The sequence below is a fragment of the Trichogramma pretiosum genome, unplaced genomic scaffold (genome assembly GCF_000599845.2).
Source record: "Trichogramma pretiosum strain Unisexual culture from Peru unplaced genomic scaffold, Tpre_2.0 scaffold1, whole genome shotgun sequence".
Classification (NCBI taxonomy): Eukaryota; Metazoa; Arthropoda; class Insecta; order Hymenoptera; family Trichogrammatidae; genus Trichogramma; species Trichogramma pretiosum.
The window spans coordinates 1,125,527-1,148,932 of NW_019641703.1; the positions used below are offsets into that span (position 1 = coordinate 1,125,527).

A 23,406-nucleotide genomic window follows, 5' to 3' on the forward strand; every position below is an offset into this window, starting at 1 on the left:
CGGGGGGATGAAATAAAAAAAAAACAACGCACACAGAAAAGATTTTCACCGCCAACAGAGCCGAGAGCTGCTGCTGCTGCTGCTGCTTCCTGCATACATACAGACGGTAGAGAGCCGAGCCGCGCAGTCGGCGGCCGTCAGTTTGCTGGCGAACTCCTTGCAAACTCGAACCGCTGCTGCTCCGGACGGACGGACGTAAACGTACGGACGTCGTGTGGCGGGTATATATGCGCGCGTGCAGTGTCTGTGTTTAGTGTGCAACGTCGGCGGCGGGCAGCAACACACGCGCGTGGGTGTGCAGCGCGTGTCAGATCATGCACGCGATAACGATAATCGAGCACTACTACTGCTGCTGCTACTGCTACTACGATTACTGCTACTGCGATGACGAGGAGAGAGCCAAAAATCGAAAGCAGTAATGCTTATAAAGTCCATAAAGTGCTACCGATCCAATAGTGTATGCGTAACAGTGCAATCCTGTCCAGTTGTTCATAGTTGATAAATTTATAATCATAATCGTAATCGTACAAGACGAGTGCTATATCATAATTCAGTGTCCGGTGCTGTGTGTCGTGTCGAATATACGAAGAAATTTTTTTTAAAAAAAATTTCTCATAACTCATCTCATATCTCAAATGTGAGCGGCAGTCAAGAGCCGCGCCAATAGCTTAGTTGAAGTGGAGACCTACGCGGCCGCCGAGGCGGCTGTTGACCGCAGGGCCTCAGAGGTCCTCGCGCAGCAGCAGCAGCAGCAGCAGCAGCCACAACAGCAGCCACTGCAGCAAGATAATCGACCCAAGGTTACCACGCTGGAGCTGTCGTACTGCTCGTCGTTGCCTGTCAGTCAAACGCAAATTATAGGTAAGAGAGAGAGACAGAGAGAATCTGTACTACTGCTCTCGCGTGCTTATGCGTGTGTATGATTGCACCCCTTTTGACGCACGACTTTATGATTCAATTAGGCAGGCACAGCAGCTACTCTCAAAGAGCCCCGTGTGTGTAGTGCGTGCAGATTTGTAGTATAGTACTACAAAGCGTTTGTTTTGATTTTTCGGGAGCGTGAAGCCGTTTAGCGCTTGACAAGATGATGTTTTACGGGGTCCCCCTATATAATTTGTCCACTCGTTTAGATTCGACGTATAATTCATTGGCTTCTTTACCTGCGCGTTTCTTTGAATGTATTATATTTTATATGTATATCATTTAATTTCACGATATTGCACGTATTGTAAATCATCGAATATACACACAGGCTCATTTGTAAAAGCTATCGATCAACTTAATTTCTCGCACGAGATGCACACAAGCAAACATAACACATCTGCGGACGGGCACCATAAATAATTCCAATATTTTTCGCGTGCCGTAGTATGAATCATTGGCGCATATACGTGTATACCGCGAGAGGTAAGAAACGCACGAGCGGGGCTAATTTGCTATTATATGGTGTTTTATTATTATTTATTCTCGACGACGTCTTTATGATTCGTTGAGTAAGTTCGCATGCCGCGGAGAGGAGAGGAGAGGAATAAAGTTTCTTGCTTGGATTACGATCTTCGATGGGTGAAAAGAGATAAGTCATCGGGAAAATATGCCGTTCACAACATTCGTACAGCACGTGTGCAAATGCATATCTGCTTGACTCGAAGACGAGCGAGAATTTTTAGCACTGGAAGTAACGTTAAATTAGGTGGTTTTGAGGTTTGAGAAGTTTATTGCTCAGTGTGCACTTTGCAGTCAAGTATATTTTTAAGGTTCTACCGCATTTTGGGTTGTTGAAAGCTCACCGTTTAGTCAATTACCTTACCGAATACATAATATTGAAAATATAATGCTGGGATCGTACCGAGAAAACATATTACATTCGGCTACCTTTATGTAAAAAATGTTGATTTCATTCAACGTCAGCAAGTACCCGAAAAAAGCTGCTTCGAAAAATGTAAAATATTATACCTCATGCTAAAATTAGCTTCATTAACAGAGCCGAGTCATTTTTTATCTGGACGTTATGGAATTATATATTTTTTACGTGTTTCTTCCTCTCGTTCCTCTCACCGATGCGAGCGGCTCGTTTCTATGTTAATATTGTGCACGAAGCGCAGCTTCTTGCACCATGCCCAAAAAAAGTTTCCTGCGCCACGTATTCTCCTACCTGCAGGTAAAATATATATATATCGATTAGAAACGGAATACCGATAAATTATCGGATTATTGATACGAAAAATTGAAAATTATGCATTTTACGCGTGTATCTTGGGTACCTGGCGCGAGCGCCTGAGCTGCATATAATGAGCGTGAAGAATATAATACCTGTGGAATTCGGTGCAGCAGCACCGTGTCGTTTTGAACTATTTTCGGACCGGACTTTTTTACTCCAAATATTTACATATATTCTTCATTCATTTTTGAGTTACGCGCGATATTATGAGAGTAAGATTTTGAGTGAATTTCGTATTCTCTCGTGAAAAGATATTTGTTAAAACGGAGTCAGAGAATGTATTTCATCGAAATTGTTCGAATCACCGTTGATTGACATTTGTCTACAACTCACCCTTTTTTTTCATTCTCGTTACAGGTAGCTGTAATTTGGCAATGCTGCTATCCTGCGCCGGATGCGACAAGCCGATACTCGACAAATTTTTATTCAATGTACTCGACAGGGCCTGGCACGCGGACTGCGTGCGCTGCTGCGAATGCCGAACGCCGCTGCAAGAGAAATGCTTCTCCAGGGAGGCCAAGCTCTTTTGCCGAAATGACTTCTTCAAGTAAGTTTTTCAATTGGTTTTCGTCGGTACGAGATCGAAATCGATTTCAATCGTCATAAATCAGATAATTTTGTAACAACAATTCACCGCGTGTATATTGCATTATCATTCTGCGGGAGAATGTAAAAACAAGCGATAGTAAAACGGAAAAGCGACTGATAACTGAACTTTATCGAGCTGCAACTATTTTTCTCTCGATACTTTGTAACGTTTATCTGATTATCTGTGAGCACTTGTGTCAAGTACCATAGATACCGGGCACACGCATCGATAGTGTCGATTTTTTACTCGAAAAAAATTGTTGACGTTAATAGTTCGGGCGCTTGATTAATTTTCCTCCCGCGAGCGCGTGGCGGTAGCGGCGGCTTTTCACTCGTCCGACGGCCGAAAGCTCGCGAGTAATTAACCTAATGATTTTTGCGACCGCTGTTGTTTCGCGAACTTTATTCAATGGATCGTCCACTTATGAATCAATTAATGTTTCGATCTTTCTATCGATGACATATCGGTGGGATCAGCAATAGTACCAACTGAAATACCTAAATTTATACTAGAAAAAAAAGTAAAACAATGCCATGAAATGCCATTTGATAGGGTCTTGCCTTTTTTTTATCTCTGTTGCATCAACTACACGTTTTTTTTTTCATTCAACTAATTGCAGACGATACGGGACAAAATGCGGTGGGTGTTCACAAGGCATCAATCCATCGGATCTCGTGCGGAAGGCCCGGGACAAAGTGTTTCATTTGAACTGTTTCACTTGTCTCGTGTGCCGAAAGCAGATGAGCACCGGCGAGGAATTATACGTTTTAGATAATAATATATTCGTTTGCAAAGAGGACTACTTGTCTGGAAAATCGGTGTCTATTACCAATTTCATGCATAATCGCCATAGTAAGTATCAATTAGCAACATTTTTTTCACACAACTCATTGAATTTTCCCAACGCCGAAGTCAAAGCTCCTCTTTAACGCGATTAGGTAAATTTTTAACAGCCCTATTTATTTAAATCATTGAATTTCCCCGCAATTTCTGTAGCTCGTATACACGCGTTAATATTATGTTAATTTTTACAAATAGCTTCATTATTGACCATTAGCCACAGCGTAAATACTTAATAAGTTACTTTGCATAACATGTTTGAACCCAACTACACACAGATTTCAATCGTTCAAGTAAAAAAAGAAAAAAACAATTTTAAAACGTTCTCCGAATGGAACGAGATGTATCTGGTGATAATTTTTTTTCATAGACCAGCTCGATAGCCCAATTTGTCAATGTTCTGTCAAATTTGTATAAAGTTCGAATCAGCGCGTACCAGTAGTACTGCTATACACTGTGCGGACTAAAGCGTGGAAATTGCTGCGCTGTTTTCGACGGTAGCCGACGGAAGTGCTCGTTTCTACCTCAATCATAATTAGCAATTGTGAACGGAAAGTTTTGCATGTTTTGGAGCACCGCTGATTGTTTCGAAAAGTTTTTTTATCAAATTATACCGATTGAAGGATCAAGGGTAAATTTATGATATCCTCGATCTTTTAAATTCGCTCGAGTATATAGTTTCGAGAGGTCGATTCTATACACAGGCGCCGATTAAGTTCATCAAACTAAAAGCGCATCATAAGTGGTTCTCGAATCGAGCGAGCAGTTTTCAAGTACCCGTTGTTGTAAATAATCGTCGTGCGTCTATTTCTCGTCCAAATCGGATCTCGTCAAACGCGCGATCCTGCAAAAACACGAAAATTATTTCAAACATACTTAATTCGCAATTTCACATGAAATTATGGCGAATCTCTTCTTCTTTTTTTTACCTTCAACCTCGCATAATCGATTAGACCCTATCTCCTTTTGACTGACGTAGCGCATTTCGTTCTTAGTCTTCTTCTTCTTTTTTTCTGCTTGTATATTTCTTATACAGCTATTCGGTAGGATTATAAGGTGTATCGTCTACTACTACCACTACTACGTAGCCTTGAAGTAAAACCACAATTCCCGCAGTCAAATGACCTTAGTCTTCATAAAATTGATGCGCCGCGCGGCGCACGTATATAGACACCCATATAGTCGTGTCGGCGCAGTCTGAGTTTCCAGTCGGTCATGCTTGCTACTACTACTACTACAACATCATGACTACAACTATGGGCTGCTGCTGCTGCTGCCCGTAAAATCAGGCGTGTGGCAGGCTATCTGCTGCGCTTATAACTGCTGCTGCTGCGCGCCTATTGTAGAACATCTGTCGACGCGCGCGAAATAGTGGGCGAATTTTTTTTTTATGACGCGCTTCACAGGAGATGATGTACGAGCCGCGCTCCGACCTGTTTTGTTTTCTGCCGAACGCGCCGTTTCGTTCGGCTCTTTCGCTCGCTCTCTCGCTCGCTCGTTTCTTTCTCTCTTGTGTTTTATCGTTACTTATTTGATAAAAAAAAATTAGAAGAAATTAGCCTTCGGTGAAGCTAAAAAGAACCTGCTACGAGAGAGAGAGAGACTTTGAAAAATTCGAACAAATATCCATATCGTCCAAACTATATAGATCCCCGTGTAGACAACAATTGCCCTTTGCCCCGTGGAATTGTTTGTACATCAAATATTAAAAATTTGTACAACAGCTTTGTTTCTGCTACTATAACCGTGCACACACACGCACGAACATGTGTATATAGCCGGCTATGTGCTGTATGTGTATACACGCGTGCTTTTGAAAGCGTCCTTAAAGTCCCTATTCATTTTTGCCGCAGGCGGCCAACAGTACATTTTCGAATTTTGTTGGTCGTGTTTTATCCCATCGGCAATAGGGAGCCGTAAATCATTAATATGATAGAGAGTAGGAGGAGTTTTGACCTCTCGGAACTCACGCATAATCCTTGCGCTCTGCTCTCTTTCTCATTCATTCTCTCTGTGTTTCTCGTCTAGAAAAATTCCATAAGAAAAGCTTCTTTTATTTTTATTTTTTTTTTTTTTTTTTTTTTTTTTTTTTTTTTTTTTATTTCTCTGCTCCCGTCATATAGGTAACAACAGAATATAACAATAATTATTACCTATCACGTGCTGCAACGTTCGAAATGTATCATTTGCAGATAGTGATGTCATTTGCTCGGGTTCAGAGGACGAGGACGAGGAAGGAAGCGGCCTGGCCAATCAGCATTCGGAAAACATCGGTATCTCGCACGTCGAGGTGCACAACATGAACTCGATCGATCGGGTTATTTGTGCGGGAAACGACATGAGTCTCGGCGATCCTTGCAAGCAGGAAGATTCCGAAGATCAAGGTGAGCGTTACATTATTATAGAACGTCGTAGTTCGTGATGTAACTCGAGCTCGATGTTTTTACAATAATAAAAAAAAAAAAAAAACAGAGTATCCGTCTAGCAATCATTTTTTTTTTTTTTACTTCACTATCGAATCTTCAAGGCAACTATTTAATACGAGCCTCAAAAAATACTCTCGACGATCGCGCGTATAATTTCATAAAATTGCGCGACGATTAGAAACTAAAATTAGACGGTGTTGTTTCTTTCTGTCTCTCTCCTGGTCAGGTTCCTTGGACGACGATCCCGAGTCCCACGACGGCCAGATGGAAAACAAGAGTCCGGACGGCGCGGTCGGCAGCGGGGACGGCGGCGCGGGCTCAAAGCGCCGAGGGCCCCGCACCACTATTAAGGCTAAACAATTAGAAATATTAAAGACTGCTTTCTCGCAAACGCCGAAGCCCACCAGACACATACGCGAGCAGCTTGCCAAGGAGACGGGTCTGCCTATGCGGGTCATACAGGTTGGTGCGGCCTCATTATCATCGTTATTTTATTTTGTTTATCTCATTTCGTGTTGTAATTCCCGGAACTTTTCGCTTCTATTTCTAATCTATTTCTAATTCAAACTTTTCGACTTTGCTCTCTGTCGCAGGTTTGGTTCCAAAATAAGCGCAGCAAGGAGCGCCGACTGAAGCAACTGACATCGATGGGCCGAAGCCCGTTCTTCGGGGGATCGCGCAAGATTCGCGGCTTCCCACTGAATCTCAATCACGGCGGGCTGGCGAACGAGGACGGCCCGCCGCCCGGCTTCTCCTACTTCGCCGACAAATTCGACTTCGGCTACGGCAATCCGGTGCCTTTTCATCACGAGTTTTTCCCCGGGCATCCGCCGCCCGGCGCGACGCACGGATCGCCGTTCGTGGGCCCTAGCAATACCTGTGAGTACATGGTCGAGGCTGACAAATAATTTTTTACGAAACGGGGGCTGTACTAGTGCAAGCAAAAAAAAAATTATATATCGATCGCACGCGTCACTAGACACGAGATAAGAGCCTGTTCGGCTCTCGAAAGCTCAAGATGATATAGTTTCCTTCTAAAAATACGTATATAATAAAGTGCGCGTATGTCTCGGGCTCTATACATAATGCCATACATAAATACACTTGGCTCTCTTGCTCGTGTATAATATAAGCCGCGTCGAGGCACACACACTGCAGACTTCGAGGTCTGTACGCGAATTAACTGGACCCCAAGTGGAGCGTGATCCACGCCCTCTCATATGTGTCATTATATTTCTCTAGACCACCTATCTTATCTAATTCGAAGTTTTTCGAATACTTTTGCGCATATGTGCCTCGGACGCGTATATTATACATATGTATACCGTACCACTCGACTGTGAACGATTTCATTCGATATGTATCTGCAATATATTTGTTTCGAGATGAAAATTCGTAACAAGCTTATATTCGTATTTTGTTTTTTGATTTCGAGTCGCATAAATTTATCAATCGATTTAAAGCTGAAAATTATAAATCTTTTGAATAAGTAATTAGTAATTGGTTGTCAGGAGTACAAGATAATAATCTACTTTCATTACTGTTGCAGGATCGATCATGAATCAACAATACTAAAGAGGAATTTCAACGCATCAAACTGGCTGAATCTTTTTAAACAAAATATACTTCGATGTTATACTTCGCCTAAGGATTATCATAATATATGAAAAATGTGGGGGAAGCTATGTGAAAACAAAAAAAAACGATAAAATATTACAAACTTTTCAAATGCTGGTTCGGGCATACGATCATTCAAAATAATCATAAATTACTTAGGAAAAAAATGTTATGATTTTTTTTAAATCTTATAGAAAATAAATGTTTTGTAATCGATCTTTATGAGCTAAAAGAAAAAAAGAAAAACGTCATAACCACACTAAGCTATAAATTGTAAATTGAAATTGTAAATAATAACTTATGGTGTAGAATGTAATACTCGTACAATTAAATATGAGCTTATAAGTTAACATATAAATGAACGTTGAATATATACCACTCTTTTTTTTTATTTTTATTCAAAAACTAATACAATTATTTTTTCCTTGTTACAACGACGCTATATATACCATTGGTAAGTTTGTGTGTACTTGACTCAATTGTAGTTAAAGTACGAGAGCGATCGTGTTTTCTTTTACACATGATACCAAAATACTTGTCTGGAATCCTCCAGGGTGTGGGTGGTTGGCGCGGATTGTTCATGCAGGACTGCGCACGGAGCCGTTTATACAGCGGAGAGAAAATCGGGGGTGACACGCTCGCAGCAGCGCAGGCAGCAGCTCCACAGAGAGAGATAATATTATCTTTATGGACGCCAAGCCATCTCTCTGCGCCCCGTCAGCTCTACTGATCAATGTGTATTGATATACGACGCTCGAGCAGCAGCAGCAGCAGCAGCAGCAGCGCATGGCATTGTTTAGGACTCACGAGGCAGGATAAGAAATTGTGACGGGGGTCGTTCGACGAAAGAGAGAGAAAGAAAGAGCGGGAGAGAAGCTTAGCGCGTAGATAAGGGACGAAAAAGTGAGGTTAGGAGTTCGCAAGGGGATGTACGGGTTACTGGAGAGGGAGAGCGTATCAGCCTGTTGGTCGCGAGCTGATAAGGTTTTCTGTGCGATGAAATGCGGGGGTGAGAATTCGGGGGCAAAAGTTTGGGATAATAAAAAATGCGATAAGAAAAAGGATTTGAATAATTTGTGGGAGTGGAAGGAAATGTTTAAAAAAAATTCGTATCTACATTTATAATTTGTAACTCCAAATAACTAATTTTAAAAAATTTCTAAAAAATGATTTTTAGTTCTAAAAAAAAATTTAATAACAAAAAAATAATTATAAAACGAAAAAATTTTTTTATTGATTTTAAAAATAATTTTTTACTCGACGAATTAATTATTTGATAATTTTTAAAATAATTTTTATAAACTTTGACGTAGCAAAAACGTCGATATTCTCCAGTATGTAAGCTGCCCGAGTCCCACCGTGTATACGATTGCCAAATATCTATTTCGCATGTGAAGAAAACGCGCAAAGGAACACCATGGTCCGCTTGAAACGTCAACCCTCCTTGGTATACCCATATGATGCCTACCAGATAGATGTAGGCTTCAAAATTTACGTGCTCGTACCGCGTATAGCCCTTCGCTCTTAATTCTTATCATTGAACAATTACTTATCGAGGCCCTTTAAAGATAAATTTTATGAAATATGCGTAATTTATTCCAAAAATATCGATCCGGAAAAAAAATTTGTTGCAAGCTGTTAAAAAAATTTTTTTCTTTAAATTTTTGGCATGGTATTGAAACAGATTATATTTTTTAAACAAAATTTCGTTCCACACTTTCATTTTTTTATTATATTTTGAAAATTGATTTTTTTTCTAGAGGCGCAGCGCAATATTCTCCATCGTAAAGCTCTGCAAGTTTTTTTTACGAGAGCATGCAGTTGCATCATTAATGAGATATTCTTCGTTTACACCCCTCATTATTTTTTAAACAATTGATAGCTATTTAGTTTGTACATCATATTTTTTTAAATACTTTCATTTCATCACTTTTATATTATTTTATAAATTATTTAAAAAATACAAGATAACGAAAAAAGCAATAAAATAAAATTACAACAATATCGAATTGTTTACTTTATATTGCTCGATCAAGTAGCCGGCGCGCGATCAGCCTGTACAGCATGTATAACACGGTCGATCATGTGCTCTCCCCAAACGCTGTTACTTTTATGATAATTGCTCTCCTATGCGTGGCATAAGCGCCCGTCGAGCGACGCATGTGCGTGTCTGTGGCGTGTGGCCGGTCTGACGCCGACGTGTTTGTTGCGTGTGGTGTGTATGTAGCTATAGTAGAGCTATACAACCCATGTATACCACGTAGTGTACACGACGGCGACGGCGCGGGAGAAATAGTCTTCCGCATATGCAGGCGTGCACGAAAAAACAAATCCCGTAAGGCGTCGTCGTCGCTCCTCCACGTAGTCGTCGTCGTCGTCGTCGTCGTCGGGGCAATTGGGGTTCGAAGAATTTCCTATGTGTTTGTGCACTGCTGCCGTATATCGGTGCAGCTCAATGTCAATGTTGCATTTAACCCAACGATGCGGAGATGATCCCCCTCGAACGCAGGCATACACAGCACACACATGAGGCACAAACGTGCGCGCACGCGAGGCATGGCCCGGACAGACGTGTGCAGAGACGCGCGTATATAGTAGTGCTTGCGGGGTATATAAGCGCCGCGGGAGAAGTGGGACAGCCAACAAAAAGAAAAATTAATGTTACGGAAAACTACGTGCGGTGCATTACAGGGCGAAATTTCACCCTTTAAAAGCCGATTATAATTTTTTGGGAGCTTTTCGAGCGCGTCGACGGTGGCGCGTATACATTGCGCCGCTATATCGTTGCTAATCGAGTAAAATTAAACCAAGTTGAAACGTCTCGACCTTGTTCTCCGGTAAATCATTCGAGTGGTCGGAATGGAACAAAAATAATAATAATGATAATGTGCAACAATAAACTGTTATGCACCCACGGCAACGACCATAAACTATCTCAAGTGTGAACTCGAGACATGTGTGTTGTTTTTTTTTCAGTACGTCATAAAAATCTCAAAGAATTATATTGCGGGCGCGATGATGCACGTTGCTTCACTTTTCGAAGTTGTTTCTTTTTTTCTTCTTCGGCTTTTTTTCTTTCGCTTCGTTTTATTTTATTATCTACGGTGCGTAAAGTTTACGGTCTGCGAAATAATGACGCTAAACTATATGTGCTTGAATGTTTCGCTGATAGATAGCAGCAACAGATCTGAAATAGTTGTAGAGAGTTGAAGATTAACTCGTTTAGAGTCAATGAACGGTAAAACGAATATTTTTTAACAATTTACTGTTCGAAATGATAAGAAAAATATTTACATATCTGAATACTTTACCTTGGACAAAAAAATACTTTCATTTATCGAGTGAAATATTATTTTATAAACTGCAACAATTTTTTCAACGAGGATCCTCTTTTTTGTACCCAACATAAGCCTAGCTATAAAAATTTTTAGCTTGCGAGATTAATTCATAAGTCTCTATTTATCTTCAATCTCGGAATTATTGCTCGAGTCGAGTTGGGGTGATTTTAGTATCAGTGAGCTTTACATAAGTTATACCTTATACCCATTCATGAATTATTCTTGAAGCATAAGCCGAATATTCATAATAAGTAAGCTCAAATAAAAACATTCACCCACCATTGTAATGTTTTCATTTTTTTTACATAATATAACCGTTTTCTAATAATCTAATCATGCGAATTGCGTGGAGTCAAAATATGTAATCCGAATTCGAAGCATCGATTATCGCGTAATAACAAAAAATAAAAAATAAGATGAATCATCGTATTACAGATACCGAAAAATTTCGAATGTTACGTATGCGCGCATTATAAATATGTACACACGCGTTTATACTAATACATTATCACGCTGAAATGTTATCGTCATGACTCGCGAGGCTAGTTTGCCTTTCGATAAAATGTTGTCGTCGGAGGAGAAGGGGAGAGAGACGCTGCTGCTGCTGCTACTTGGCACTTGTCGATGGAAAACAGACTCACAGCCAGTATACCTGGCTCTACAACTTTCAAGCAAAATTGTCTCGTTTAGTTGAAAAAAAAATAAACGAGCATCGCCCGCCGACAGGTACGAGACACTTTAACGTTTTTATTACATTTGTCCAAAAAAAAATTTGTCGTGCGTTTGAAAATTTAATTGTAACGTTGCGAACTTGAACAAATTCAAAATAAATAAAAATCAAGTGTTTAACTGATAATATCAATATTATATTCTAATAATTATGTAATAGCTTGTTATGATAAACGCGTGAACGATTCATAGCCGCGTGTGGTTACCGATTGTTGTATGTTCTCGTTTATTAAAAAAATTAATAGTATCATAGAAATTTATCTTATTTCGTTTTCTCCCATAAAAATTATTTTCAAAAATATTTCACCGCTTCCGACAGCTCCGATCTGACGAAGTAATAATTGTTGCAAAAAAAAGCTCAAATTTTTAGTTAAAAATCTTCACTGCACACACTTGCAAGCCTCGATTTAAACAGCAGATAACCCCCAGCAAAGATATAATTCCCATCGTAGCTCGGTTATACGTAGTCGAAAGCAAATCGACGTCGTCGTCGCGGCCGCGGAGCAGTGTTTATAAACTCGATTCAATTTACATATTTCATCATTCCGCGACTAGAAGTTACACTATACGCGCGTGTGCCAATTGTGTAAAACGATCGCGTGAATTTTCCAAGTCTCTATATAATAATAAGTTTCTATTAGTTTTTTTTTTTTAGTAAAATAAAAAAACAACAAGACGACAAGATGAAGCTCGACGTGAAAAGTGTATTTATCAGTGATCGCGTGGGCCCGGGATGCGAGGCTCTATTCAAGGAACACGGCGTCGAGGTGACGACCAAGTATGGATTGCCAAAAGACGAATTGATCAATGAGCTCAAGGTGAGGAGTTTTTTTTTGTAACGCGATGCAAGTATGTAATTATTATTATAAAAATTACTGACCGTAATTTTTTTACTTTACCTTCGTGCGTTACGCAGAAACACGACGCCGTCGTCGTCAGATCGGAGACGAAGATCACGGCCGACATCATCGAGGCCGTGCCGAATCTGAAGATGGTCGGCCGAGCCGGCACAGGCACCGACAACATCGACTTGACCGCAGCCACCAATAACGGCGTCGTCGTCCTCAAGTAAGTCTAGAAAAAAAATTCAATACTATTTTGTCTTCAAATAGCGAGACGTTTTAATCTATCACTCGTTCGAATGCGCAGCACTCCCGGCGGCAACAGCATCAGCGCGTGCGAGCTCACCTGCGGCATGATCTACGCCCTGTCGCGCAACATCGTCCCCGCCGGCCAGTCCATGAAGGAGGGCCGCTGGGACCGCAAGCTCTACTCGGGCTTCGAGCTCTACGGCAAGACCCTCGGCGTGGTCGGTTTCGGCCGGATCGGTCGCGAGGTCGCCCAGCGCATGCTCGCCTGCGGCATGAAGGTCGTCGCCTACGATCCCTTCCTCACCCGCGACGAGGCCAAGAGACTCGGCGTCGAGTTCGGCCACATCGACGACATCTGGAGGCTCTCCGACATGATCACCTTCCACACGCCCCTCATGCCCGAGACGAAGAATCTCCTGAACAAGGACACCCTGGCGCGCTGCAAGAAGGGCGTCTACGTGGTCAACGTCGCCCGGGGCGGTATCGTCGACGAGCAGGCCCTCCTCGACTCACTCAAGGCCGGCCACTGCGGCGGAGCCGCTCTGGACGTGTTCAGCGAGGAGCCGATCAAGAGCGACTACCTGCTGGAGCTCGTCAAGCACTCGCGCGTCGTCGCCACTCCGCATCTGGGCGCCAGCACGGCCGAGGCCCAGGAGCGCGTCGCCGTCGAGATTGCCGAGCAAATGCTCGTGCTCGGCGGCCACACCAATCGCTATCCCCTCACGGGGGTCGTCAACGCTCCGAGCATCAGAGCGGCTCGCAATCCCGAGCTGGCGCCCCGCCTCGACTTGGCCGTCAAACTCGGCGAGCTCCTCGGCCGCATGCTCCCTACCATCGGCGAGGTCGACTTCGCCGTGACCCACTACCACGGCAAGCCCAGCAGCCAGGACGGCAACTGCGCCGCGGCTCTGCTTCAGGGTGTGCTGCAGTCCCGAGCCGAGACCGTGGCCAGCATCGGCGTGACCCCCAACCTGATCAACTCCGTCAAATTGGGCGAGAAGCTGAAGCTGAAGGTGCGCGAGGCCGACTGCGACAAGCAGGGCCTCGAGCACGAGTACGCCGTGGAGGTCAGAGCCGGCGAGCTCAGCGTCAAGGGCACTTGCGACAAAGCCACCAAGCTCAATTTCCTGCTGAACGTCAACGGCGCGGACGCGGCCAAGCCCATACCGATGGCCGACCAAGTGTCGCTGTACAAGATCGGTAAGGCCGAGGATCTGGCCCAGGTGGTGCAGGCCGTGATCAAGACAGAGGCCAAGATCAGTTCGATCGACAATCTGGCGGACAAGTTCGTGCTGGTGCAGACCAAGGATCCGGTCGACTTGGCCAAGGTGCAGCTGCCAGCGGGCGTGCACAAGTATTGATCAAAACGCGAATCGAGTATTAATATTAAGTTTTCGATTGTAAACGATTTACGGAAATAATTTTATAATGAATAATAAGATATATTTTAACGTTTTTTTTTGTACTGTTGTTTGAGAATTTATTATAAATGTCTATTGTGTATCGTTGTTGATAATAATTGCTAGACGATGAGAAATATAGGATGCGCTGCGAGCTGTTTTTTTTTCTTATAAACGTTTTTTCGTTCGTGTCATTGTACCCCCTAGTCTGGAAGAGATACGCGAAACAAGCTGGGAGAGATGTGTAATTTTTTATACTCTTTGTTACGTTTTTTTTTATTTTAACGATTGATGACAATGTATTGACACGAGAAGTGATAAATATTGTTTATTCAATTAATCTTCGGGTACAGAGTCCAAAAAATGATTTGTGCGTATCGCAAAAATTTCTCGATCGTACGTTTCATTACGTGGGTAAACACACACGCGCATTATACGCACACCGGCATGCCGCGCGTGTAGTGGTGTCAAAAGCCACGTCTCAAACTCTCACGTGGAATACAGAGAGAGAGAGAGCAGAGCACATGATTATGATTATACATTCGCGAATGATTTCGAGTACACTTTTTGAAGATTAGAAGGCAAAAATCGATAATTGACGAGTGGCCTGATATTACGATTTTCAGCTCAAGTATTCGTTATTTAAACGATCGCGTGTTGTACTTTTAATAATTATCAGCAAACACGTGTCCTGTACGCAATAGCCGTTTGATTTCCACATTGACAAGAAGCGCCAACTGGCTTTCGAACTAGGCAAACTTTTACCTACTCCGCGAGTACAACAGTACGCCACACCACGTCACACACACGCACACTTTCGCACGCTCGGCGTATACGTATGAATGGATCCCGCCCGTGGCACACTACCACTACTTATTGCTGGGGATATAGGAACGTCTGCTGCGCAGAGTGTGTCGCGATCGAGCTGTGCGCGCGGCTTATGTGTGTATAGATATACAGGCTCTCCGCTGCTGGCTTTAGTTGTTCTGCACGACATCCAACGACGACGACGAGACTTGACTCATTCGAAATATAAGAGGGCCAACAATTGCTGCTCTGTGGTTTTTATTTTATTGTACAGAAATTCGCACGCGATAATCAATCATCATGCTACCACGTATGTTCAAATCCACCCTCACCATCGCCCAGACCGGGGCCAAGCAATTGTCCACCACATCCCAGGTAATAATATAGATATATAAGCGCATAGTGGTAGCACTTGTGTATTACATACGATACGAATTTTTCGTACGTGTGTGAGAAAAATCTCGAATCGAGCGCGTGCTTCGTTACATAAAAAATTGATCGCGATGCTTTTTGGATGCTCCACAAGATAAATGATTGATAAAGAATGGCTTTGCTCTGTTCTATCGTTGAAGGAATATTATCGAATTATTGTTGCAAAATTTCGCATCCTGCTGGGTTAGTTATGTAATCTGACCTCGATCAGATTAATGCTACCTTTGAACAGAATCACTTTTCATGAATTAATCTTCAGGTAGAATGAATTTAATTTGACTGTTTAACAATTTTTCTGTATGGTTCAAGAATTCATAGTCCAGCGATATGCAAACTTATGCTATCATAAAGGGTTTTAATTTATTAATTCTGTATTTGCTTTTGTTTTCAATAGAAGAACGTTAGACATTTACTTAAAATGTAGAAATATTACTCTAATTGCTCTGATCATGTAAATAATTAATTTATTACTTTGTTTCAGCAAAATGCTAAAGTAGCTGTTATGGGAGCCAGTGGCGGCATTGGCCAGCCACTCTCTCTGCTCCTTAAAGAGTCTCCATTAGTTACCGAATTGTCTCTGTATGATATTGTTAATACTCCTGGAGTAGCAGCTGATCTTTCACATATTAACACTGGATCCAAAGTTAAGGGATACGCTGGACCAGACCAACTTCATGAGTCGTTGAAAGGAGTTCAGGTTTGTTGATATTAATTTTTTAATTTTTAATACAATAACATTCTTTAAAATGTTTGAATCATCTAAATTATTTATAAATTGTATATTCTTTTTATACTCAAACCTTGAAAGTCATTGAATAGCCTAGGCTTATATAAAGTAAATAATAATGATGTTTCACAATCTTATGATAAAAATTAAAGTTTAAATGATAACTTGAATGAGATTTAAAAAAAAGATTTATGTTATTCACATAATTAGGTACATTACTTAAACTAAATTATAACAAAATTATACCTTTATTTTTAGGTTGTTGTCATTCCCGCTGGTGTACCAAGAAAGCCAGGCATGACCCGTGATGACTTGTTCAACACAAATGCATCCATTGTTAGAGATCTTGCCCAAGCTGTTGCTGAAGTTTCACCAAAAGCCTTCATTGCAATCATCTCAAATCCAGTCAATAGCACAGTGCCAATTGCCAGCGAAGTCTTACACAAAGCTGGAGTCTATGACCCCAACAGGATATTTGGAGTGACAACTTTGGATGTTGTCCGAGCAAATGCTTTCGTTGGAGAGGCTAAGGTACATATCAAAATAACTTCTTATATAACAATCAAAATTATTATTAAAAATTCAATTGATTTCTTTCAAATCATTTATAAGCATTTGAAAGCATGATGTGAAATTGATATGATTAATTATACCAAGAGAAAAAGAAAAGTTTAAATGCGCTGGCTAAGTAGAAATTCGATTAAACGTAACTTTCGTTTAATTTTAATGCAACAATCAATGGTTAAAAATGAGTAGCTATTATGAATCTAACGCCCTCTTCGGTTTTTTACTCATAATAATAATTTCCTCGCGTTAAACCGGTTCGCGTGAGTTTTATTTTTTCTCTTCTCATCATTTTTTCCTTTTCTCTTATAAGTTAATATCGACCGAAGAGAATCGCTTAATGAATCTCGGCTGGCAGATACGAGAGCGCAGCAGTGCACAGTGCATATGGGGCTGCAGTAACAAAATGTGTGCGGGGTTGCATACTTTCGGCACACCCTGTATACTCGACTCACGTGTCGCTGGCACACGCAGCATCTCTCGCTTTGCTCGCCGCGCAGTGCGTATACGTATCGGGGGAGATGCATAAAAAATGATGACCAAACAAATGTTGAGCGCGCGCGCGCGCGCCCATGTACACTGCGAATAATAAATGTTATCGTACTTGCTCCGGCTTCCATCTATATATAGACGATTTTACTCAGCGTGTATACTGATCTTTGATCGTTCCTTTTTTCTTTACTTTATTTTTTTCTCCTCTCTTCTTTTGCAGGGACTCGACCCACAAAAAGTCAATATTCCAGTTATCGGAGGCCACAGCGGTATCACCATCATCCCGTTGATGTCCCAGGCGAGCCCATCTGTGTCGTTCCCGCAAGATCAATTAAAAGCCCTCACAGAAAGAATCCAAGAAGCCGGAACGGAAGTAGTTAAAGCCAAAGCCGGTACCGGATCAGCCACTCTGTCTATGGCCTACGCCGGAGCCCGCTTTGCATTCTCCCTAATTAAGGCCCTCAACGGAGAGTCGAACGTCGTCGAGTGCTCGTACGTTAGGTCCAATGTCACCGAAGCCAAATACTTCTCTACTCCAATTCTGCTGGGCGTAAGTTCAATGACTGATTAATTTTTTTGAGAGCAAAAAAATTTTCTGAAAAATGTTAACTAACTGATTTTTCCTTTTATTCGACAGAAAAACGGCGTAGAAAAGAATTTGGGTCTTGGAAAATTGAGCGAATTCGAATCGAAACTTTTGGAAGCCGCTATTCCAGAATTGAAGAAGAACATCCAGAAGGGAGAGGACTTCGTTAACAAGAAGTAGACGATGATTTCGTGAAATATTACGAAGTTATGAATTGCATTAATTATTAAAGATGTTAATTGATGAAGTTGAAATTTGAAATAATGTAATTGAAGAATTTAAAGAAAAAATTTCTAGAATATTTTCAAAACAAATTTCAAACGCATCGTAGGAAATCATGAACGATGAGAAAAATATAAATAATCACATAGTGTATCATTGCCTTATTATTAGCGCTCTGCGCTGTGTACGTAAACGTAAAATTTCTCGTTTGACATTCAAAATCGTCTTCCACGGTCACGTGTTATTGCGCAAATGCGTATATTATGTATCAGGTGCTCGATTCCGTTACCTCGCTGTGTTAAAGACCAATCGTTAATTCGCATTTAAATATTTTCTCAACCGTCAGTGACAAAACTTGATTTCAAACTTTCACGCTAGAAAAAAAAATTATTCGTTTACCAGAGAATAAATGTGAAGTAGCTTTATTTTATTTTAAGTATTAAGATCACACGGAGCAAAATAATTTTTTTCTTCAATCTATTATTGTATTCTATATTAAGAAGTATATCGGATTCGTCATTTTACGATGTGTTGCTCGGTCTAGGGCTATACGACGCTAATGGATGTCTAAACGACAGGTCCGAAGTCTTAATAACGCAGGGCAGCTCACGAACACAACTATACTCTCCTATAAAAACGTTCGGGTGCTTTCGAATTCGCATAATGCAAAACTCGTATTATGATATCACCATAACGTTCCTTAAAGGTGCGCGCCCAGTCTTGCGCGTTCCGTGAAATTTTTTTTAAACCCGATCGCTTATCGCTGATTCGTCGAATTTCGCGGGATATCGTTGCGATATCGACAGTTTTCCAAGAACTTGCTGCGTGGCCTTCTTTTTTTGCGATTTTTCAACGTGTCCACCTTTGCTTAGTTCGTCGAGCGTGCAATTGAAAGGGAACGTGTTTCGCGCTCAATCGGTACGTAAGTAAGAACGGAGTCGAAATTTTATCTCATCGAGTGCAAGTAACGTTACTTTCTTTCTTTTTCCAAAAAAAAAATTCGTAGTTATTTTTATCACTAAATTTTCTTACCCCTTTTGAATGATATTGAAAATTGCTAAATAAAATCTGAAATGCCTGCTGCTTTCAATTATAATTCGTTGAGATTCTCAGTATTCGATTTAAAAGTCGTTGATCAAATTTTATTTGTAAACAAACATTCGCACGTTTTGCTAACGAATTTGCTCCGAAATTGTCAATAAACTCATCGACGAGCGCGGAGCAGATCTTTCAAACCCAGCATCCGAATTCGCGTTTCGCACGAAGCGACGAATAGCGCCCCGTTTTGGCGCTTAGCATCACAAAATGGCGTATTATACATCCAATAGTTTTGCTTAGAGGCTATATTTCATATGTGGCTTTATATTACATCTCGCCAACTCGCGATCTCGACATCGATTTTCTTTCGAAAAGATAGAAAGAAAATACGAGGAAAAAAAATTTCTGACGTTCCACGTCGATCCGACTGCTCGACGCACCACTACGTCACGCCATACGAGACGGTGAAGCAGCAGCAAAGCAAAGCAATACACATGCTGCGCGCCACGGCTCATTGTGTATAGCCTCTCTTTCTTTCTCTCTCTCTCTCTATTCCCTTTCTAACAGCTCAGCACTCTGAGCATTGGCCTTAAAATCCTTCGTCTCTGCTCGTGTCTGTGTCTGCGGCTATAAGCTATATACACACACATCGTGTCTGTGCTGCTGCTGTTGCTGTCGCCTGTGACTGTGGCAGTCTCGCTCTCTCGCCAGCAGCTAAAGTAGTGCTAGTGTCTGTAATTCTCGAACATATAGTGGAGTGCTGCGCTGCCTTGCCTGCCTGCTGGCTGGCGCTCTCTCGGTCGCCTCGTAATATACTATAGTGCACGCACGAACTTGTTACGCATATCTTGTATGTAGAAAAGATTATATTTATATATGTCTCTCTCTCCAGCGACACATAGGCGCGAGAGAGCCCCGGAGTCGATTTGGTGTATTTAATTGTAATTATTATTGTCCGCGAGAGCACGGAGCGTCGTCTATTTAAATCGAAATTCGGAGTCGTGTTGTTTTTTTTTCGTTTCGTGGGGCTCTCGAAGACATATAGAGGAACTTGAGGCTAGTGTATAATCCGAGTATCCGAGGGAGAGATGCTTTCTGCTGCCCAATCGCACAGGTCTCGCCAGAAAACAGTTACCGAGAAATCATTGCAAAGAATGTTTTTGTATTGTAGCCTGACTTAAATTCGCTGCATCTATACACTCGTAGTGCTTTTTACACGTATATCTCCTCTATACAACACTTGCCTGTGTGCCGAGTTTTGCTGTGTACATTGGCCTGACTGGGCACCTTTCTCTAAACAAGTTCGCGGTGATTAAGGACTATTTACGTTGTCTTCAGGCGGATCACAAAACTACTATTTACCTCTTATATTTCTCTCTTCCAAAATCTCGTAAGACACAATGGAACTGCGCGTTGGAAACAAATACAGGCTCGGTCGCAAGATTGGCAGCGGATCCTTTGGAGACATATACTTAGGTATGGAGAAGAAAGGGTTATTCTTTGTGTTTTGTGGCAAGTCATACACTTGCCCTTTCCAGTCGTTGATTCACGTTTATTGATTATGTGTTGCAGGAACCAATATTTCGTCCGGAGAGGAAGTTGCAATAAAACTAGAATGTATAAAGACAAGGCATCCTCAGCTTCATCTAGAATCAAAATTTTACAGAATGATGCATGGGGGTGGTGAGTATGAACATATATAGTTACAACTGTATAAGTCATTTCCCTTTAACTCAGTATGGATCTCAAAGAATTTGTTGATCAGCATTTTGAGCTGCGATGTAAACTTCCAAAGGTGCTTGCGTCATGAGAGGATTGCAAGTAGAACGATTCATGAGTTCAGTCGTTCTGTCAAGTTTTCACAAGTCCAATCCATATTCTCTTTTCAGATGTAATTTTCTGTTTCTAATTGAATTGATAATTGGATTAATTGCTTTTCAAAATTTGTCATATAAATTATTTAAATCTCTTTGTAAAATGAAAAATACTTTGAAACCGATCCAGATGCACCGCTTACTATTTAAAAATTGACATTTTATCATTGCTACAAAAATTTCTGATATAGTGATGATAGATAGCAACTATGCAAGAACAATTTCTCATACTTTATATTTAATTTATAGTTGGAATACCATCCATAAAATGGTGTGGTTCTGAAGGTGACTACAATGTCATGGTCATGGAATTATTGGGTCCATCATTAGAAGATCTCTTTAACTTTTGTTCAAGACGTTTCTCCCTTAAAACAGTTCTATTACTTGCAGACCAATTAGTGAGTACATCCTTTATCTCAATGTACAATTTAAAATTTTTATAACTTTATTCATTAAAACTAATGTTTATTGGATTTTGAATATACCAACAAAATTTTTTTAGTATTTGCATGAAAAAACAATTTAATAATGTTAATGTTTGATTGAGATAATCCATGTATCTTATCCCAGGGTTGATAATTTACTTATTTATTTTCAACAACTTTGATATTCTTAACAACTTATGGTCATTATTACAAGATTAGGACCTATTACAAAACTGAATTATTATTTATATATTTTAATTAATAATTATAAATTCCAATAGTGGTAATCTTATCAGGAACCCACTATTAGTTATGCACATTTAGTTCAGCCAGAATATCTTGGATAACTTTTACTTTATGAATAACAAATAACTCATTTTTTGTTTTGTGTTAAATGTTTAAATTGAAGGTTTTCTAATAAAATATTTTAAAAATTCTGATACAAATTGTAATTATAACAAAGGAAATCTATTAAGCAGATACTCAATGTATCTGTTAATTGCACTTCTTTCATAATTTAAAAATACCCTTAAAAAATTTTTTGCAGATAAGCCGAATTGATTACATACATAGCCGCAATTTTATCCACCGAGATATCAAGCCAGATAACTTTCTCATGGGACTGGGAAAAAAGGGTAATTTAGTATATATAATTGATTTCGGTCTGGCCAAAAAATACCGCGATCACCGAACTGCCAAACATATTCCATATCGAGAAAATAAAAATTTAACGGGAACAGCAAGGTAATAATAATTTGAACAGATAAAAATAATCAATTGATTGTTTGCAAAATTTCATAATTATCTTTGAATGAATTACAGATACGCTAGTGTAAATACTCATTTAGGAGTAGAACAGTCTCGCCGAGACGATCTTGAATCATTAGGATACGTTCTAATGTACTTCAACCGTGGAAGTTTGCCCTGGCAAGGTCTAAAAGCCGCGACTAAAAGACAAAAGTATGAACGTATATCAGAAAAGAAAATGTCCACTCCTATTGAAGATCTATGTAAAGGATATCCAGGTAAGAGATGACTTTCTTGTTTTTTTATATTGAGATTTGCTAAAAATTTTTAATACTACCGAATCATTTTCAGCCGAATTTGCACACTATTTAAAATACTGTAAGGAATTACGCTTCGAGGATAAGCCAGATTATTCTCATCTCAGATATGCATTCAGAACATTATTCCATAGCCAAGGATTTACATATGATTATGTTTTTGACTGGAATATGCTGAAGTTTGGAGGTACAAAACAATCTGCTTTAACAGTGAGTGGACAGGCACCGGGTGTTGTATTTTCCCACTCGGTTAACAATCCAATGACTCAAGTAGCCAAGAATGACCAAGAACATCGCTCTAGGTTAGTAATTTTTTATACAAAGTTTTAAAGTATAATAATAACACATAAAATCGATTCAATATCCTAATGATAATTTTGATTTTCAGCGGTGGGCGCAGCAGACCAGGAACGAGAGGCCATCGAGAAGCGGACGCGACGCGGTAGCACGTTTAATAAGTGGACAATACAATATCCAAATTGAACTAAATATACAGTAATGATGTTCTATGGTAATTTACCATTAAACTTATCATCACAATAGATTTACAACTACGAATATAAGTATAAGCTTTTATATTGTACTGCATAATTAAACACTAATGACGTAGCACTATGACATGATACTTATATGCTTCATTTATATTAAAATTTTAATAAAAGAATGAACTGGAAACCGAACGTAATTATTTTTATTTATCAAAAAATACTTACCACTATTAATTGCGATATATCGATAAAAAAATGTTTATGCTTAATTTTTTAAGTATCAAAAACAATAAAAACGAAACAGGTATAAAATAAGAAAATACTTATTTATAAATAGAAACTTCTATCATTATGAAATATTCATCTTAAAAATTGAAGTAATTTCCCTTCAAAAAATGTGAATTTCAATGAATACCAAAGACCTATAATAATTTTTCAA

At 40.2% G+C, this 23,406-nt stretch overlaps 4 protein-coding genes across 5 annotated transcripts; all 4 read left to right on the top strand.

Annotated features, from left to right (window-relative positions):
• The first annotated feature begins 644 nt into the window (after positions 1-644).
• LOC106655285 (LIM/homeobox protein Lhx1) lies at positions 645-7,873 on the top strand. Its single transcript, XM_014375609.2, has 7 exons — positions 645-861; positions 2,576-2,765; positions 3,427-3,659; positions 5,840-6,031; positions 6,300-6,535; positions 6,667-6,952; positions 7,623-7,873. Coding segments are annotated over exons 2-7 (1,122 nt in total). The 5' UTR covers positions 645-861; positions 2,576-2,592; the 3' UTR covers positions 7,625-7,873.
• Positions 7,874-11,622: 3,749 nt separating this feature from the next.
• On the top strand, positions 11,623-14,423 carry LOC106656581 (hydroxypyruvate reductase). Of its 2 annotated transcripts, none has more exons than XM_014377640.2 (4): positions 11,623-11,754; positions 12,400-12,575; positions 12,674-12,825; positions 12,907-14,423. In XM_014377640.2, exons 2-4 carry the CDS (start codon positions 12,441-12,443, stop codon positions 14,207-14,209), a joined length of 1,590 nt encoding a protein of 529 aa, XP_014233126.1. In that variant the 5' UTR covers positions 11,623-11,754; positions 12,400-12,440; the 3' UTR covers positions 14,210-14,423. The 2 variants fall into 2 exon arrangements, with proteins under 2 accessions (XP_014233126.1, XP_014233135.1); XM_014377649.2 differs by having other exon boundaries at positions 12,413-12,575.
• A 723-nt stretch (positions 14,424-15,146) lies between these two features.
• LOC106656605 (malate dehydrogenase, mitochondrial) lies at positions 15,147-18,229 on the top strand. Its single transcript, XM_014377672.2, has 5 exons — positions 15,147-15,430; positions 15,969-16,184; positions 16,473-16,745; positions 17,491-17,820; positions 17,908-18,229. The coding sequence occupies exons 1-5, from the start codon at positions 15,356-15,358 to the stop codon at positions 18,034-18,036; spliced, it is 1,023 nt and encodes a 340-aa protein (XP_014233158.1). The 5' UTR covers positions 15,147-15,355; the 3' UTR covers positions 18,037-18,229.
• Positions 18,230-19,789: 1,560 nt separating this feature from the next.
• LOC106656594 (casein kinase I-like) lies at positions 19,790-23,159 on the top strand. Its single transcript, XM_014377661.2, has 7 exons — positions 19,790-20,592; positions 20,689-20,799; positions 21,240-21,388; positions 21,963-22,159; positions 22,238-22,440; positions 22,514-22,781; positions 22,868-23,159. Exons 1-7 carry the CDS (start codon positions 20,517-20,519, stop codon positions 22,923-22,925), a joined length of 1,062 nt encoding a protein of 353 aa, XP_014233147.1. The 5' UTR covers positions 19,790-20,516; the 3' UTR covers positions 22,926-23,159.
• The last annotated feature ends 247 nt before the right edge of the window (positions 23,160-23,406 follow it).

Excerpts from the sequence above, each read along its gene's own strand:
- LOC106656594 (XM_014377661.2), top strand. The coding sequence starts at position 20,517 with ATGGAACTGCGCGTTGGAAACAAATACAGGCTCGGTCGCAAGATTGGC. Across the intron at positions 20,800-21,239 it reads CAGAATGATGCATGGGGGTG|TTGGAATACCATCCATAAAA; the intron begins GTGAGTATGAAC and ends TTTAATTTATAG. Across the intron at positions 22,782-22,867 it reads GACCAAGAACATCGCTCTAG|CGGTGGGCGCAGCAGACCAG; the intron begins GTTAGTAATTTT and ends TTTGATTTTCAG.
- LOC106656581 (XM_014377640.2), top strand. The coding sequence starts at position 12,441 with ATGAAGCTCGACGTGAAAAGTGTATTTATCAGTGATCGCGTGGGCCCG. Across the intron at positions 12,576-12,673 it reads AATTGATCAATGAGCTCAAG|AAACACGACGCCGTCGTCGT; the intron begins GTGAGGAGTTTT and ends TGCGTTACGCAG. Across the intron at positions 12,826-12,906 it reads AACGGCGTCGTCGTCCTCAA|CACTCCCGGCGGCAACAGCA; the intron begins GTAAGTCTAGAA and ends TCGAATGCGCAG.
- LOC106656605 (XM_014377672.2), top strand. The coding sequence starts at position 15,356 with ATGCTACCACGTATGTTCAAATCCACCCTCACCATCGCCCAGACCGGG. Across the intron at positions 16,185-16,472 it reads AGTCGTTGAAAGGAGTTCAG|GTTGTTGTCATTCCCGCTGG; the intron begins GTTTGTTGATAT and ends CTTTATTTTTAG. Across the intron at positions 17,821-17,907 it reads CTACTCCAATTCTGCTGGGC|AAAAACGGCGTAGAAAAGAA; the intron begins GTAAGTTCAATG and ends TTTATTCGACAG.
- LOC106655285 (XM_014375609.2), top strand. The coding sequence starts at position 2,593 with ATGCTGCTATCCTGCGCCGGATGCGACAAGCCGATACTCGACAAATTT. Across the intron at positions 6,032-6,299 it reads GGAAGATTCCGAAGATCAAG|GTTCCTTGGACGACGATCCC; the intron begins GTGAGCGTTACA and ends TCTCCTGGTCAG. Across the intron at positions 6,536-6,666 it reads TGCCTATGCGGGTCATACAG|GTTTGGTTCCAAAATAAGCG; the intron begins GTTGGTGCGGCC and ends TCTCTGTCGCAG.